Raw genomic sequence first — 19244 nt, 5'->3', positions numbered from 1 at the left:
AAAATATAAATGTCAATTGGATGCTGTACATATCCTACAAACCAAGATTAAAAAAAGGATGACCGAATTATCAATCCTATCACATATGGGTATTATATGCACACTAAAGAGACTTAAAACAGAGGAAGAAGATCATAGCGAGGGAGTAACGTAGTTTAAATGAATATATTCAATGGAAAATCTCTATTGAGGCCATAAGGGGCAAGGGATCCCAATCTGTGGATCCATTGTATTTCCCTGCGTCTTAATAGTAGTTCCCTGTTTCCACCCCTGATAAGTGGAGGGATCCTATCTATTATCATGAATCTTAATTCATCAAGTTTGTGACCTGCTTCAGAGAAATGGTATGGAACAGGAAGGTCTAGTTTCTTTGTACGTATGCTAGATTTATGGTTGTTTAATCGTAGTCTACATTCTGTAGTAGTTTCGCCCACATATAATAATTTACAGGGACATTGTAAGACATAAATTACGTAGTCGCTTCTACAAGTCAGCTGGAATTTAATTTTATATCTCTTTCCAGTAGCAGGATGGGTGAAATAATCACCCTTCAACATCAAGGGGCAATTCTCACATGCCAAACACGGGACACAACCAGTGCGTGTGGCTTTTTCTTTCGCAGGTGCCGCATCAGATTTCACCAATAGATCCCTTAGGTTTTTGCTTCTCTTATAGGAAAATAAAGGGGGAGTTTGAAATTCCCGCAGATTTTTATAGTATGTACTCAAGAGACACCAGTTTTTTCGAATAATGGATGCAATCTTCTGGCTGTGTGGGGTATAGGTGGTAACCATAGGAATGCGTGTAAGTTGACCCCTCACTGGTTTTTTAGAGAGCAGAACTGCACGGTCCATTTTTTGTACTCTCTCTATATGTTCACCTACTAACCGTTTTGGATAGCCCCTATGAATAAATTTCCTCCCCATCTTAAATAGTTCCTTGTCTGCCGTATCCTCGTCATCTACAATCCGCTTCACTGTTAACAGCTGGCTATGAGGTAGGGAACGGATCATTCCCCTGGGATGTTGACTTTCATATCTCAGGATAGTATTGCAATCCGTTGTTTTGACATATAAATCTGTTTTTAAACTATTCTGGGACTCATAAACATTGGTGTCCAAAAACTGGATATTAGTGTCTGAAACCACCATTGTAAATTTGATACAGGGATCCACATTATTCAAAAAATCAAGAAACAAAGTCAAAGAGGGGCGGTCCCCTACCCAAATGGAGAAGACGTCATCGATGTAACGCCACCACCCCAGAACTTGTCTGAAGTGGTGGGATCCATAGATGCACGTCTCCTCCAGGTCAGCCATGACAATATTCGCATAGGCTGGGGCCACATTGGACCCCATGGCCGTTCCCCTTAGTTGTACATAGTACTCGTTGTTAAACAGAAAATAGTTACTAGTAAGTATCATTTCTAAGAGTTCAAGGATGAACTCCCTACCCTGATCAGTATATTGCGAAGTCAACAGTGCCCGGCCAATGCTGTTCAGACCACGGTCATGGTTAATCGAGGTGTATAAACTCGTTACATCAAACGATACCAGTAAGGCCCCTGTCGGCACAACAATGGTAGAGATTTTCTGTAAAAAATCAGTGGTGTCTCGTATGAATGATTTAGCATTCGTGGCATATGTTCTTAACACCTTATCCAAAAAAATCGCCGCTGGGCTAAACAGGGACTCTCGTCCCGACACAATCGGTCTCCCCGGAGGGGAGGACAGACATTTATGAATCTTTGGTAGACAATACAGTAGTGGCACCTTGGGAAAATTAGGGACCAGATAGTCATGTAGGTCACTATCAATAATGTCTAACGCGAAGGCGTGATCGACAAATATCTTAAGTTTTTTCAAAAATATATTCGTAGGGTCAGTAATCAATTTTTTATAAACCTTGGTATCCCCCAATTGCCGGTATACCTCATCCATGTACATTGAGCGATCCATAACGACAATGGCACTTAGCACTTTTCCCACAGGATAATGTTGGCGTCTAATGCCCGTGGCAGACTCGTGTGAGCTGTAGCGGACATAGAGGGTTAATATTGAAGGAATTGTAGTGTTTTTACACTATTCTATATAATGAGTATATTCTATGTCTATTATAAGTGATCACCTATGTACTTTTTGCACTTTATAAAAGGAATTTCATGTTTTGTAATGACTTTGCACAGCTGTTAATAATCACCATACCACTACTTAAGGCAGCTGACTTGTTGTTTCAGTATGCTTGATAATGCCGTGATTGAATTGGCGAAACGTCGCACTACTATGGTGGAATAAACTTTTTTCTTTATGGAATTATTGGAGTGCTGCTTCTCGACTGTCTACTATTATTCAGATTCAAATGTCATGGCGTCTCCCAGCGCAAGGAAAGCCCCGAGCGGGGAGACGTGTTTTCTCTATGAAAGCGTCCTGTGCACCGAGGGGTCCCAAGCTCCTACCGCACTGAGCCCAGTCAGGGACACTCCATCCCCCCCTCCCCCCCGGTACTTGCCTCCCCGTGTCCCTCCCATCGAAGAAGATGAAGTCGCCGCTCTGACCTGCACCAAGTGCGTTCAGAGCGGCGACTTCATCTTTTTCAAGTACCGGAGGGAAGGGGATTAACCGGTTACGGGCCCTTTCCTGTTTTTTCATGTCCATTTTTCACTCCCCACCTTCAAAAATCTATAACTTTTTTATTTTTACACGTAAAGAGCTGTGTGACGGCTTGTTTTCTGCGTAACAAATTGCACTTCATAGTGATGGTATTAAATATTCCATGCCATGTACTCGGAAGCGGGAAAAAAATTCCAAATGCAATGAAAATGCATTTGCGCCATTTTCTTGTGGGCTTGGATATTACGTCTTTCACTGAGCGCCCCAAATGACATGTCTACTTTATTCTTTGGGTCGGTACGATTAAGGGGATACCAAATTTGTATAGGTTTTATAATGTTTTCATACATTTACAAAAATTAAAACCTGTACAAAAATTATTTTTTTGATTTTGCCAACTTCTGGCGCTAATAACTTTTTTATACTTTGGTGTACGGAGCTGTGGGTGGTGTCATTTTTTGCGAAATATGACAATATTTTCAATTATATCATTTTTAGGACTGTACGACCTTTTGATCACTTTTTATAGATTTTTTTATATTTTTCAAAATGGCAAAAAAGTGCCATTTTCGACTTTGGGCGCTATTTTCCGTAACGGGGTTAAACGCATTGTAAAAAACGTTATCATATTTTGATAGATCGGGCATTTTCGGACGCGTCGATACCTGATGTGTTTATGATTTTTACTGTTTATCTATATTTATGTCAGTTCTAGGGAAAGGGGGGTGATTTGAAATTTAATGTTTTTTTATTATAATTTTTTTTTTAAAAACTTTTTTTTATTTTTATTTATACTATTTTTCAGACTCCCTAGGGTACTTTAACCCTAGGTTGTCTGATCGATCCTATCATATATTGCCATACTACAGTATGGCAGTATATGGGGATTTTCCTCCTCATTCATTACAATGTGCTATCAGCACATTGTAATGAAGGGGTTAAAACGAAATAGCCTCGGGTCTACGGAAGACCCGAGGCTACCATGGAGACGGATCGCTGCCCCCATGCGCCGCTATCTTTTTGAGGCTGCCGGCAGCTTTGCCGGCAGCCATCGCTGTGAAAGCACCCGCGATCGGTGCTAGCATCGATCGCGGGTGTTACCGGTAAGCCTTTGCTGCAATATGCAGCAAAGACTTACCGGCTATGGAGAGGGCTCAGCCCGTGAGCCCTCTCCATGCAGCGCGACCCGACCGCCGCCGTGAATACACGGCGGGCGGTGCTTTTCCAGGTGGGGGCCGCAAAATGTTGTCCCGCGGGCCGCAGTTGGCCCGCGGGCCGCGAGTTTGAGACCCCTGGTCTATGTATTCTGTTGAGTAGTGGGAAAACATCTGAACAGAAAGAGAGATGTTGGAGTTTTTCGATCACTTTCCCATATCAAATCTTAAAAACATAAAAAAATAAGTAACAATTGTTAGCAAGCAAACAATAAACAAACAACTCTTAATGGCAGATAAAATTGGGTACGGCCTTAATTAGTTATCGTTAAAGAGAGCCTGTCGAGGCTTCGTTAAAAACTGTGATTAAAAAAGCAGTGCAGTGCATATTAAATTTACTTGCATTGCCCTGCCTCCTTGTTCTTGATTGATAAGCTATGACATTCTGCTGTACGGAGAGCTCTGTTACATCATTGGGCACTTAAAGTCATGTGACCAGAATGACATAATCCAAAAGTCCAAAAGCTACAACATCTCATGTATGTATCTGATCACATTAAATCATAGCAGCCTCCATGGATGAATGGGAGGAGTAGAATATGTATGCATGGTGTACAGTTTGCTATAGTTAGGAGGCTAAAGGACCTGTGATGATGTCACTCTGGTCACATGGCATGCTGAAAAGCAGCATGGGACGTGGGGAGGAGTAGATCTGAGTGACTGGTGGAGCAGGACAAGTCTTCTCTGATTACAGGAATAAAAGATAAAGTTTATTTTTTGTTGGGTGTAAGGGAAACAATTTTTAGCTTAAAGAAGGATGTCAGGTAGTTAATATTGCTCTATAGGAACCAGTCACTAACTATATATGTGAAAATGTGGTTATTTTGTGATGACTTTACCATCAAGACAGGAATCTCAGGCTGATGATGTAAAAGACAGGAGGCTTCAAGAAAGTGATGTAGAACTATTAGTAGATGTATATTAGTAAATTACCTCATATCCTGCCCCCCACACTTACTCACACATTACAAAAACATGAGGTAAAGTGGCCAACCCCTTTAAGAGCTTGGTTGTTATAGAAGGGTATTCCTAAGCTTAATTTTAATTACTTGTACCCACTGCAATTAGGATTTAATGGTGGTAAACGGTGCGCCACAGACCTGCTTCCCCCAGAATCCAGACTCTTCATATCCATAATTCATATCCATAATTAGCACGGGTAATCTCATTAAGCTACTAAGAACTGGCTTCCATTTAATAGAAGAAAAGCAATGAAGTATTTCATAGTTTGATCCTGGCGTGCCTGTGCACATGCTAAGCTTATTACATGAATCTGCTGTAATTCCTCTTTCCCTTTCCTCTCTATCCTGTTATCTCCTCTTATGAAACCTACATGAACCTTTTTATAATATATAATATCATTTATCACATAACAAATATCACGCTTAGTTTCTGTGTTGAAGCCTCCGTTCTGCCAAAAATCATGTAAAAAAAAAAACTTTATAAGTGGGACTGAATGCAATGGAAGCCCCAAGGTATTTAAATGATCCCCTATCTACATGGGGATACGTAGCTGATAGGTGATAGCTGGGACCCGCACTGATCACTAGAATGGACCCCCAGCAATCTGTAGAATGGGGGTCCCTTTTGAATGGAGTGGCTGAACGCAGAACTCTGGATTGCCCTGGATAGCGTAAATAATCGTACATCCCTTTTAATTATGACACAGTCCTTTAGGCTCCATTGTTGTCTCATTATCTATACATCAGAGGTTTCCATTATTCTAATAGTTAATAGTGGGCAGCACGGTGGCTTAGTCGTTAGCACTACAGCCTTGCAGCACTGGGGTCCTGTTATAAAGTCCCAGGGTCAACATCTGCAAGACTTTGTACGTTCTCTCCGTGTTTGCGTGGGATTTCCTCTCCGGGTTCTCCGGTTTCCTCCCACACTCCAAAACATACTGGTAGGTTGATTATGTGAGTCCCATTGGGGACAGGGACCTATTTCACAAACTCTGTGCAGCGCTGCGTAATCTATGTGCACTATATAAATAAAGGAATTATTATTATTAAAGTTCTTCTCTTATAACAGACTAGAACAATGGAAGCCCCTTTACAGAAGTAAACAGAACCTCAACTAGCTAGATAATGTAATTTTGGACCTAATGATCCAATAATCACATTGGTTGTTTATTTATTTCTATTTTTAGGAAAATCGTGTTTCCTGCTGTTAGTTAATATGCTGCATGTGATGTTATTTAGAGCAGGACTATTGTACCACTCTATGCGTATTATATAGTATCCTTATACTTTACTTCCATATACTTTAGGTTATTATCAGAGGTTATTGAGCTTGTTTTTTATGTAATATTCAAAAATGCCAAAAAATAACCTGGGCATGTTTTTGTAAGAGCTGTCACCAGATCCACCAGGTAAATTTGAAGGGGTTGTCCAACTTAAAGAGGACCTTTCCCCACCTCACACATGTAGAGGTTATAATACCATCCTGTAGGGCCGGATACACAGATTCAGGGGCACTTTGAATTTTCCTTCTAACCCCACGGTTGCGGAGATATCATTCCCAGTGTTTGGCCATTGTAATCAGTGTTTGGTCAGAGAGGAGGAGCTGGGGCTGGAGGCGTGTTTTATGCTAATCTTCTCTCATACTGTCCAATCAGTGGCAGGCAATGTCAGAGAAGCTATTATGAATATTGAGCTGTGAGTTTTTTCTATGTTCATCTAATTCTGCTCATATTCTCTTGACATTGTGTTAACATAATCACAATGTTTTGTCAGTTTTGCTTGTGGTTGCATTTATGCGGCATTTGCGTCGTGCTTACACTGCGTTTGCACCACAGTTACGCTTATGCGGTGTTTGCAACACAGTTACTTTTACGTGGTGTGTGAATTACGTTTACTTTTACACAACGTATGTGTAACATCTACGCTTACACAGCGCTTGCGTCACGTGCCGTTAGCATCACGTTTACGCTCACGCAGCATTTGCATCACATTTATGAGGCCTTTAGATACACATAGAGAAATTACATCTCACCACTGACAGTATGAGAGAAGATTAGCATAAGACACGCCCCCAGCTACAGTCCCAGCTCCTCCTCTCTGACCAAACACAGATAATAATGGTCAGATCTCTGCAACCGTGGGGGCTAGAAGGAAAATTCAAAGTGCCCGTGAATCTATGTAGCAGCCCCTACAGAATGGCATGCTAATCTCCATATAAGTGAGGTGGTGAAAGGTCCTCTTTAACATAACTTTAACATAAAGTCTTGAAATTTAGCATTGAGACAAGATAAATAGGAGAACCCTCCAGTCTTGTTAGCTGGGAGACTTAAGCACAGGCAGTGACTTAAATAAAATGTTTCTAGAATTTTTTCACATTAATCAGACTTTTTTTTCTGGTCCGGTGCCGGCAGATAAGCTGAAGTTTGGTCCTGGGCCGGTTGTGTCAGCCATAACCCGGCCATGGGCCTGTATTGGGGCCAGCAGCGTAAACCATAGTCTTACCCGGGGCTAGCGGCATCGGCTATAGTCTAGTCAGGCTACGTCAGCCATTGTCTGGCCCTGGACCTGCGATGTCAGCCATACTCTGCTCCCGGACCAGTGATACCAACGTTAGGACGGCAGCATCAGCCACAGTCTGCTTTAGGGCAGGTGGCGTCAACCATAGTCTGGCGGGGGCCAGCGGCATCAGTCTGTTCTGGGGCCATAAATGTCAGCCATAGTCTGGTCCGATGCTGGCAAATCAGCCAAAGTCTGCTTTGGGGCAGGTAGCATCAACCGTAATCTAGCTGGGGCCGCAGCAAGGGCCAGCGGCCTCAGCCATAGTCTGTACCGGGGCTAGAGATGTTAGCCATTGTCTTGTCCTGGGCCAGTGGCATCAGCCAAAGTCTTGTCTAGATCTGGCGTCGGCAGCCAAAGTGTGGCCCGGGATTTGCAGTGTAGGCCCTAGTCTGGTCTGGGGCCGGTGACAGCAGCCATAGTTATAAAGTAGTTGTAGGCTTAAAATATTCTTTAATATTGGTAGGAGGAGAATTTTAACTCTTTTGGAAAAAGGTAGTGGAACTTATGCTCCTGGAACCATTTGGGTCTCAGAATTCAGATTCTTGGTGACTTTGCTTTCATGCTCTTATGAGGTTTATATAATAATTTGGGAGAAATCTTTATTAGAATGAGATTAAACTCCAACTTTATACAAGCTCAAAATTATATTTCGGGATTTCTTTAATTTCCCCCACAGTTGCCTGGCAGACCCTCTCACCTGATTTGGTTGCCTGCGCAGCCAAAAACTTTTAATGGCAAAAACGAAGGGTTACAGTGATAATGTATTTTACCCAATCAGCTCAGTTTTCACATTTCAGCTTGTCTCAAGATAGAAATATAAAAACATAAAGAAAGAGGATAACATAAAAGGACCCAAAACAGAATGAAAAACAAGCAAACAAAATGACACCTATTAAAGGCTGCAGTTGCCAGGCTACTGCCTGTGTATAAGTGCTGTGTGTGACACAATACTCCGGCTTTTCCTTTAGGAAGGCTGCATTATCCTGTGAGCAGGCAGGGCACCTCCATCTCTCTTTTGCTGGAGAGGAGGCAGGATACGGCAGTCTTCTGGAAGCCGCTGCAAGCTGGAATGGACATGGAAATCCTTAAGTGGTTCACAAAATATGACACATATGCAAAGGTAGGGATTCTTCTACCAGCCGGTCAGTACATCCGGGAGGGCAGGATTTTATAGACCGCTGCCTTTTTTTTATGACCGTATTTTAGTTTTAGAACGGGCTTTCTATAAATAGCCGCAGACGAGGGCTCGCTTTACTGCCGGAGAAGCTGGTTACAAAGCAGAATGTTTTTTTCTTCCCATCTCCGTGGAAACTGAAATAATCTTTGATATCAGCTGCTCGTGCACTGCGAATATTTGATGACTCTCCTGGTTAGGTTACCAGACTGCCTTGTTATTCCTGGGAGGTAAGCCGCGTTCTAAAAAAAGCTGCAGCCATTGAGCGATCAGACATAGGTGACGGCTCGGATCACGCCGCTGGAAGGTGTCATTTTTAATCTATTAGAATACATATCCGGCCAACCCTCTACTGCCATTTTGTTCAGCGTGATCGGGCGAATGATGTTTCTAGCAAGTTACATGAAGGTGCGTCTGGAGATTGTAATGTCTGAGCCGTATCACTGGGATGTGTTTAATCCTGGAAGTAGCTGAGGAAACCAGTGTCTGCCATGTCTTAGATCCTCGCAGATGAATGTCATGCACTCTGTGTACTCAGCCTGCAAAGTTTTATAAAGCACCCTTGAGTTATATCAACACCCAACAAACTTTTCCTATTTTCAAGTCCTTCCAGACAAAGTGGGGGCCTGGGCAAAACTAAAAGTGAGGCCCCAAAATAAAAATATCTCTACAGGAGATATTATAGGTAATACGATTACAGGCAGTCCCTGGGTTACATACAAGATAGGTTCCATAGGTTTGTTCTTAAGTTGAATTTGTATGTAAGTCGAAACTATATTTTATAATTGGAGATCCAGACAAAAAGTTTTTTTGCCCCAGTGACAATTGGAGTTTTCACATTTTTTGTTGTAATTGGACCAAGGATTATTAATAAAGCTTCATTACAGACACTTTACAGCTGACCATTGCAGCCTGAGACTATAGTAAAGCATCCAGAGAGCTTCACCAGAGGTCACAGGGGGCAGAGGGGTCCGTCTTTAACTATGGGTTGTCTGTAAGTCGGGTGTCCTTATGTAGGGGACCGCCTGTATTTAGTTGAAGCAGCACAACATAGAAAAATTTTGCTTATCCAGAGGTAGGGTGCAGGATTTTTGAGCCCAGGCATCAGGTCCTCTACAAGTAGTTAAAGGTAAAAGCAGAACATCAAAAATGTAGTGAATTCATTCTACATTGAAGAGCAACGTTTTCGGCTCAAACAGTGAGTCTTTTTCAAAATGTTGCTCTTCTAAATGGAATAAATCTACTACAACATTTTTTCACTACATTTTTGGTGTGCCCCTTTGACTATGATAATAATTAATAATAATAATTCCTTTATTTATATAGCGCCAACATATTCTGCAGCGGTGCACAGAGCTTGCCAGATTAGTCCCTGTCCCCATAGGGACTCACAATCTGATCAACCTACCAGTATGTTTTGGCGTGTGGGAGGAAACCGGAGGAAACCCACGCAAATACTGAGAGAACATACCAACTTTTTGTAGATGTTGACTTGGATGGGACTTGAACCCAGGACCCCAGCTCTGCAAGGCTGTAGTGCTACCCACTGAGTCACCGTGCTGCCCCACGACAAAAAGATAGATAGATGATTAGATAGATAGGAAGTAGACAAATTATAGGGGATAGATAACTAGACAGATAGATGATAGATATATAGACAGGAGATAGATGTTAAGCATTTTCACCAGGGCAACCAAGGGTATTAAAAGAGCAATACATCCTCTGCCCACAAAAGTCCACATGCAGGGGGCCCCTTCAGGACAGGGGGCCTTGGGCAAATGCCCACTTTGCCGTCCCCTAACGCCAGCCCTGATTTCATCAACAATTCTGCAACATGATGAACAACTTGACAAAAGCCCATTGGGCACCATGGTCAGTTTGATCTTATGGGATCATTTGTTTCCCCCTTCAATGAGGACCAGTTCACACCTTTTTTATTTCATTAGTTTTTTGCACTAGTTATTGTGAGCCAAAACTGGGTGTTGAAGACTACACAGAGATAAAGTTGAATGTGTTGATAAAGCAGATTTGTACCTGCTCTCTGTTGTATCATAATGTATATTGGATCATAATTCCTGATGCAAAAAACTAATGAAATAACAGAGATCAGGGAGGGCAGGATTTTTCTATTATAGTCTTTTAGTTTTAGGGTCATGCCACAAATAGCGTTTTGCACTGGCGCTTTTGTTGCGTTTTTATACATTATAAATCAATTGTGTGGGATTTGGATTGCTGTCTCGCTATTCCCTTTTACTGGCTATAATAACATAGCATAAATGTTACAATTATCGCAAATACGATCAACAAATAAGATCACAGGCTGGGCAATATGGTAGGGTAACACTGAAGGGCCCAAGTGCCTTCCCCTGCCAAAAAACCCAAAAATATAAAAAAAAAATTTTTAAAATATAGCGTGGAATATTTAGAGAGCAAAGTAATTTTTTAGGGAGCGAAATAGTTATTCTTTACATAGGGTTATGTCTCTTTAACACAGTCTTGTAGAGTTTGACTGAAAAGGATACAATATGGCACGTGAAGTCCAAATAATTTGGTATTTGAAACCAGTCCGTTTGTATAGGTATTGAAATAGCTGAACAGTGTCCTATTTCAGATATATCCCAATGGAGCCTGTATATATAAATGGTTAATTGCTGCAGGTAACAAATGCTTTTCCATAGACAGTAGATGATTGTCTGTAGCCGGTATATCACATGTATACAACTGTAAACATAGAACACTAATAAAATTGTTTCTTTGTATTGATATATATAGAATTCCCGATGTTGTAGCAATGTAGAGCACTGATTGAGTCATTTCTTTATATTGGTATGTATAAAAACTCACGATTCGTAGCAATATTCGCACCAGCTTCTTCTATAATAGTAAATTCCAATAGTGCAGCATAGAGTCAAACGCTCTCACCTTGGCGTCCTCCGATTCTGCATGCGCATAAATCTCCTCTTCTCAGCTGTTCTGATGCGTTACTGCCAGGTGTGAATGCATCATTTGTGATCACACTCTGGGAACATACTGTGCCGCATGTAACCAACAATAAGACATTCATTTTGAAATATGGACCAAATAGCACTCTGACTAAGTGTTTGCATTGAGTCAAAACGATTTCTCTTAAAGGAAACCTACCACTTCTGATGGTAGGTGTGAGATGTAAACACAGGGCACCAGCTCAGGGTGAGCTGGTGCCGGAGCTTACCTTAGCGAGTGTTTTAAACCGCTATATCGCGGTTTAAACACATTTTGATTTACAGCCCCGAGGTAGCTTCGGCGCTGCGCACGGCCGTGCGCACGTGACGCCTCCGGCACTTCGTATGGAGGCGCGCACGGCCGTGTGCAGCGCCGAAGCTACCTCGGGGATGTAAATCAAAATGTGTTTAAACCGCGATATAGCGGTTTAAAACACTCGCTAAGGTAAGCTCCGGAGCTGGTGCCCGGTGTTTACATCTCATACCTACCATCAGAAGTGGTAGGTTTCCTTTAAAGGAAACCTACCACTTTATATTGGTCCTTGTAACACTCAAATACCTTGCACCAGCTCAGCGTGAGCTGGTGCCGAAGCATATCTTCAGTAATTCCGGAAACCGTCGATTCCTTTATTAAACAGTTTTATGCTATATATTCTAAGCACGCTTCGGCCCACCATGATATGACGTCACCGGCTCTCCGGAACTTCCTAATCAGGCGGACGAACGGTCGCGGGAATGGTGAGCCGAGCCATATCATGGTGCGCCGAAGCGTGCTTAGAATATAAAGCATAAAACTGTTTAATAAAGGAATCGGCGGTTTCCGGAATTAATGAAGATGTGCTCACCCTGAGCTGGTGCGAGGTATTTGAGTGTTACAACTACCAATATAAAGTGGTAGGTTCCCTTTAACCCCTTAACGCTCTGCGCCGTAGCTCTACGGCGCAGAGGTATAAGGGATGTATGAAGAGGGCTCACGGGCTGAGTCCTCTTCATACAAAGGTGGGGGTTTTTGCATTTTGCACAAAACCCCCACCGCTAATAACCGCGGTCGGTGCTTGCACCGATCGCGGCTATTAACCCCCTAAACGCTGCCGGCAAAGTCGCCGGCGGCGTTTAAAAGACGGCGGCGCGTGGGCGCCGCCATCTTTTTTTCGATCGCCACGCCCCCGAACGTCATCGGGGGGCGGCGATCAGTTGCTATGGTAGCCTCGTGTCTTCTTTTGACACGAGGCTATCTGGCAGCTGCATATTCGTTACAATGAGCCAGTGGCTCATTGTAATGAATGTGCTGCAAAAATGCCATATATTGCAATACAGAAGTATTGCAGTATATGGTAGCAGCGATCTGACTATCTAGGGTTAATGTACCCTAGATGGTCTAAAAGATAGTGAAAAAAAAAAGAAAAAAAAAAGTTTAAAAAATAAAAAAAATTAATAAAATATTAAAAGTTCAAATCACCCCCCTTTCCCTAGAACGGATATAAAACATAACAAACAGTAAAAATCACAGACATATTAGGTATCGCCGCGTCCCAAAATGCCCGATCTATCAAAATATAAAAACGGTTACGGCCGGCGGTGACCTCCGAGGCGGGAAATGGCACCCAAATGTCCGAAATGCGACTTTTACACCTTTTTACATAACATAAAAAATGAAATAAAAAATGATCAAAATGTCGCACAGACCTCAAAATGGTAGCAATGAAAACGTCGCCTCATTTCGCAAAAAATGACCCCTCACACATCTCCGTGCGCCAAAGTATGAAAAAGTTATTAGCGTCAGAAGATGGCAAAAAAATTTTTTTCTTTTTTGTACACATTCGTTTAATTTTTGAAAATGTATTAAAACACAATAAAACCTGTATAAATTTGGTATCACCGCGATCGCACCGAACCAAAGAATAAAGTAGGCGTGTTATTTGGAGCGAAGAGTGAAAGTCGTAAAAACTGAGCCCACAAGAACGTGACGCACGTGCGGTTTTTTTTCAATTTTTCCACATTTGGAATTTTTTTTCAGCTTTGCAGTACATGGCATGTTAAAATAAATATCATTACGGGAAAGTAAAATTTGTTACGCACAAAATAAGCCCTCACACAGGTCTGTACACGGAAAAATGAAAAAGTTATGGATTTTTGAAGTTGGAGAGCGAGAAATGAGGCGAAAAACCCTCCGTCCTTAAGGGGTTAAATTAACATTGGATCGTTTTACCAACATGTAACATCTTTTATTATTCTGTTCTAGACAAAGATGTCACAAGTAAAACAAGTCGGACTTCTAGCTGCCGGATGCCAGCCATGGAACAAAGACGTCTGTGCCGCTAGTGGAGACAGATTTGCCTATTGTGCCACATTGGCTATTTATGTGTATCAGGTATGTAGAAGATCTGTAATCACTACTCAAATCCTTCCACACCAGACTCGCTCAGCAATGCCTTTACTGACTTTGCTCTGTTCAAAATGTTTTAAGGAGTTACTACGACTTCAAGTTACTGTACAGTGTATAGGATAAATTATGCCAAAAGGCACTTTTTCAGTTTCCTCTTACTACTGTGTTTATTTCTATTCTACAAGCTGGATCACCGTTACAATGAGTTTAAGCTTCGTGCCATCATGTCAGAGCATAAGAAGACAATCACAGCCATCTCATGGTGTCCTCACAATCCGGACATGTTTGCCAGTGCAAGCGCGGACAATCTGGTGATCATATGGAACGTGGCTGAACAGAAAGTGGTGGCCAGACTGGACAGTACCAAAGGTAAGGTGCAAAGCAGAGGACCTGGTTGTTGCTGTCTACCTTTTATTCCTGACAACAGACATGAATAGAGAATTAAGTCAGATTATTTATGAGAATAAATAATAAATATGTATGAAACACATTTTAGCCCAATGCTGGTCTATTTGTCAGACACATATATTACACAGACATGAAAACCAGTGAATCGTTATAATTCTGTATATTTTCCTGACAAGGTTCTTCGGGACAGTATAGAAAGACATTGGCCCATATTTATAGAAAGTGCAGTTTGCCTAACAAATGAGCAGGGTGCGCCACATTATTCTACAAAAATCTGGCGCCCCCTGCACTGCTCGAGAAGTATGCACCACCATTTTTTTAGGTGCACCTTTAACATACAGCATGCAACACAATTCTGTCTAGTCACTGTATTCAATGTGTTGCAAACTCTGACTAAGCAGTAACAGCCCCTTTAGGTGCACATTTTTCTGTCTTTTCGGACACAATGCAGCCGCGACACAAAACTGGCGCAGACACTTTATAAATACATGTGCAAGCCCCAAAGACGTTCTTTTCAGTGCAAACTATCTTCTTGTTCTGTTGTTCTGTCCTTACATTGCCAGGAATGCCCGCTTCTCTGAGTTGGTGCTGGAATTCCGGGGATGCGGTGGCATTTGTATCACACAGAGGTCCCCTGTATATTTGGACCATTTCCGGAGCTGACAGTGGTGTGGCCGTTCACAAGGAAGCACATAGCTTTCTGTCTGACATTTGTCTGTTCCGCTGGCATCCAAGGAAGAAAGGAAAAGTTGTATTTGGACACACAGATGGAAGCCTGTCTATTTTCCAACCAGGTAATGTAGCAATAACTTATGTAAATTTTAGGCATAGAGAAGGAGAATCACAGATCACAGTGCCTGGATCTATGAGTAAGTGTCACTGGTTCATCATGATGGATTTTGATGGAAGATTTCATAGATAAAGAAGTTGGACCATATTAGTAATTTATCCTCTGTCCAGAGAATGGTCCGTTGAGTTTTACATTGCTCGGTTTCCTCTAACAGTACCTTCAACACAGTGTAGTGCCATTCATTACTCCCTAGGTGCATGATGAGTACTTAAGTCTTTAAGTTAAGCTAGGATCCTAGACCTCAGCCATCTAAATTCCATGGCATGTTCTCTGTACCAGTTGGTAAAGTTGATATTTTGCATTATGGCTATGCTGTATGTGCTTCTAAATTACCAGCAGTAACTCCGCATATAGAGGCACAGATACTCAAATGCCTGATTAATTGATTATCAGCAAGGGTGACCACCTCTATAACAACAAATGTTTTGCAGTTTGCTGGTCTAGAGTATTCTCAGTTATCATGTTAAATGTTGTTATTCACAACATAACATCAAAGACTTCCAGGAACTCTGGATAGGCCTCCAATCCATTATCAGTATTTAACAAGGATCCTTTGGCTCTGGTATATATTGTATCAAGTGAATTTATTACGAATGGACCTGGCAAACAGAGAAAGTGATGTTTCGGTGCCAACTAGACCTTCTTCAGACACAGTTTGCCCATCAAAGTAGGGAGTACAGGAACGATATGTGTTGTGTTGTGTTGTGTTGATGTGGCACCTCGCTTTATGATTTGGCAGAAAATCCCTTTGAAGACCTTCCAAGAGCTAGATTTCTTATTGTGTTCCCATATTTAAAACCATGGAGTTCAAAGAGGGTGTACTTTCTTTTTCTCATAACCATACCATGCTGTTAAAGATGAGAATCTAATCTTTCAAATAGCACCAGGCCATTGGATCTGTGAGCTACAGAACCAGAAATACAGGCTGTTAAAGAAATAATTAGGAATGTAAGCTGCGGATAAAGATTAAACTGCCTGTGCCTTGCATCTTTTGTGGTGCACAAAATTCTGATCTTTACAATGACACCCGAACCATGGTTCCTTTTCCAACCTCTAAAAGTCACTTCTCTCAGATCATTTGCACATGAATTTAGGGGCAATTTCTATACAGTTAATGGACACGTTTTAGCAAAAAAAGGATACTGGTGACAGGTTCCCTTCTATGCTATGACAAAGGTCAATTTAATTTAATATTTTTGCATTCTGTAACTGTAAAAATCTGTATGTCTGTTTTTATACCAAAGGTTGTAAGAGTCAAAAGCACGTGTTGAGACCTGAGTCTTTGGAAGGCACAGATGAAGAAGATCCAGTGACTGCCTTAGAATGGGACCCACTTTCCACAGATTACCTGCTTGTCGCTAATCTTCATAACGGGATCCGCTTGGTGGACTCGGAATCTTTATCTTGCATCACAACATTCAGTTTTCCCAGTGCGGCAGCGTCTGTTCAGTGTTTGGCTTGGGTTCCCACAGCCCCTGGCATGTTTATAACAGGAGGTAAGTGTACTACCATATCTGTAGCTATTACCTGAATAATCTGCCAATGTGTAAACTATGATCGGACCTCATTAACCCCTTATTGCCTCTTATTATTTTCTCATAAGCTAGGGGCAGTTTGCGCTCTATGATTTATGTAAACATCAAGGAGATTGTCAACTACTGCCCCTTGTACTCTCATGATCGCCAACAATCGCCCTGCCATTGTACATAGTGAGGCTCCTGCTGTAACTTCCTTAACTTGCGCAAACTCTCAAGGAAGTTTCTTCAGATGCCGCCATAAATAGCAGCAACCGAGAAAAAGGGACTGCTCAGCTCTTGGCCCCCACCTTTGTGCACCTTCACAGAGCTCACAGCCTGGTGAGCTAACATCAGTGGGGTAGGGTGGAGGTGCACAGGAGCACAAAGGTGGCGGCTGAGGAGTGAGCAGCACTGACAAGTCACATGTAGTTTTTTTTTAATGCATCCAAACCAAAGCCCAACCCCTGGGACTACACAGAGGATTCTGTCAGGCTGCAAGGTAAGTTATCACACACAATTCTATAATAATGCAAATGCTTAGAGAAAACAGAAAGGCAGATTTGCACTGCAGCTGTAATGGGCTTTTGCAACCTGTCTTTAGTGAAATTGAGGTCCCTGGTGACAAGTTCCCTTTAAAGAACCTTTGAATACTTGGCACCGGCGCACCAGAGATGGCCGGCTCGAATTGCTAAGGGGCATTGTTTGCTGGTAATGAAATGTACGCTAGATAGGACCTTGTGTAGATTTTAGCTATCATCTGCACAGTTTTTGTGGCACACGCCTTGTTCCCGCCCCACTGCTTCCCATTTTGGTGGCAAGAATGGGGGCCAGGAATTGCGACTTTCTCTTGTCTTGTACGCCAGAAAACTTGTGCTCAAGAAATGATACCTCGGTTTCAGTATGTGAATCATATATGTATGGACTGAAGTATGAGCAATCCTTTTTCTTAGATTCCCAGGTTGGTGTTCTACGGGTATGGAATGTCTCCAAGACAACTCCTATAGATAATTTTAAATTGAAGAAAACTGGCTTCCACGCATTACATGTCCTCAACTCCCCTCCCAAGAAAAAGAGTGAGTATAGTAAGAGACTTGACTTTGATGCATTGTGCTATCCTGGGTGGTGGAATGAGACACACTCAGGAGCAGAAGGGGTCTGTTCTGTAAATCCTCAATTCCTAAGAGGCTCATAATGTCTATTTGGCAATTCCAGATGGGGCCCCTGGTAATACAGCCAAATGAGCTCCAAGTTATCACAGGCTTTCTATTCTATTCATTCTTTTGTAGATTTTATGGTTGTTTTGTTACCATACATGTACTGGATGCTCCCCAGTGGTGGGATAGCGCAGGCAGACTAGCCTTCTCTCCCCATGTGTGAGGCTTGCCCTGCACTATATAAAAGCCGCCATTGTAATGAAGAAGTTATTATTAAGATATGTGATGATAAGTGATGAATTCCTAATTTTGTATTAACAGCAATAAAATTAAAAAACTAATTTGCACACAATTACTGACTATAGATATCGTTCTTTCCTAATGAGCATTTTTAGCACAGTCCCCTACGAAAAACCATCACATATCATCCACCAGTGAGGCTGTACCACCTCCAACACTGACCCAGAATCAAGCCTTCTCTTTACCCCCCGGTCATGCTGTCTGCTGCTTCATGGACGGAGGAGTGGGACTTTATGATATGGGTGCCAAGAAATGGGATTTCTTGAGAGACCTGGTATGTATCACTGATATTCTGTGTATAGTCTCTCGTGAAATACTGAATAAGATTTGTAGTTTTCTCTGAAGAAATAAGAATGTGCACTTTGTGGAATTTTTGTTTGTCAGGCTGACTCTTCCTGTTATGTTGAGATCACTCAGCACTCATTATCATCGGAGAACATTACATTACATACAGGATTACATTGACATCACCTTTTTGCTCTAGTGATTGGCTGTAGCGGTCACTTCCAAATTAGCTAGGAGAGTAAACATGTAGAAAGGCGGCACACTAAGGAAAAGGGACGAAACTGCAAGCCCTGAACTAACTATATGGCAGTGGTGGTGAACCTATGGCACGGGTGCCAGAGGTGGCACTCAGAGTCCTTTCTGTGGGCACTCAGGCCATCACTGCAGGACAGAGTTCACCAAACAGGACCAAATCCACCAAATCTTCCTGAAGTCCCAGGCAACTAAAGAGATGCTGCTTTTTTAAAGTGACATTTCATTGGCTGTTTGGAACTGCAGGAAAAATGAGAAGGTGTTGACAGGTGTGGACCCACCATTCTTCCTGTATTAAGAGACCCTGGAGAGAAGCTATCTGCCCTCTTTCTTTCAACTGTATTGGTGGCCTCAGGAGGCTGATACAATTGAAAGATGTGGAAGAACCGTTAGCAATAAGTTACTGCTTAAAATGCCACATTGGCACTTCATGGTAAATAAGTGGATTTTGGTTGTAGTTTGGGCACTCAGTCTCTAAAAGGTTCGTCATCACTGCTATATGGCATGCAAGTATAAAGATAGGGTGTTGTCGGACCCCTGAACAGATCCTAAAGATTCTCTATCTTCTTTGTGATCCAGGAATTTCTTTTTTT

The 19244-nt window shown here is 42.1% G+C and overlaps 1 protein-coding gene across 6 annotated transcripts in view; it reads left to right on the top strand.

Moving 5' to 3' along the window:
- Positions 1–19244, top strand: part of WDR17 (WD repeat domain 17) — a 69579-nt gene that overhangs the window by 15864 nt on the left and 34471 nt on the right. For 3 of the 6 annotated variants that reach the window (XR_011849676.1, XM_072123696.1, XM_072123681.1), the window contains exons 1-7: positions 8329–8464; positions 13742–13870; positions 14071–14254; positions 14857–15087; positions 16388–16639; positions 17611–17733; positions 18201–18388. Coding sequence is in view for 5 of the 6 variants with exons in the window: in XM_072123696.1 (XP_071979797.1) it covers positions 8414–8464; positions 13742–13870; positions 14071–14254; positions 14857–15087; positions 16388–16639; positions 17611–17733; positions 18201–18388 (1158 nt within the window). In the remaining variant the exon portion in view is untranslated. Of the gene's footprint in view, positions 1–8328; positions 8465–13741; positions 13871–14070; positions 14255–14856; positions 15088–16387; positions 16640–17610; positions 17734–18200; positions 18389–19244 lie in introns of those variants that run through there. The other 3 variants (XM_072123714.1, XM_072123705.1, XM_072123688.1) reach the window with 2 other exon arrangements.

Source organism: Engystomops pustulosus, chromosome 1 (assembly GCF_040894005.1).
Source record: "Engystomops pustulosus chromosome 1, aEngPut4.maternal, whole genome shotgun sequence".
Classification (NCBI taxonomy): Eukaryota; Metazoa; Chordata; class Amphibia; order Anura; family Leptodactylidae; genus Engystomops; species Engystomops pustulosus.
The sequence above is the reverse complement of the archived record's forward strand: the minus strand, read 5'-3'. Positions and strand labels throughout refer to the sequence as shown.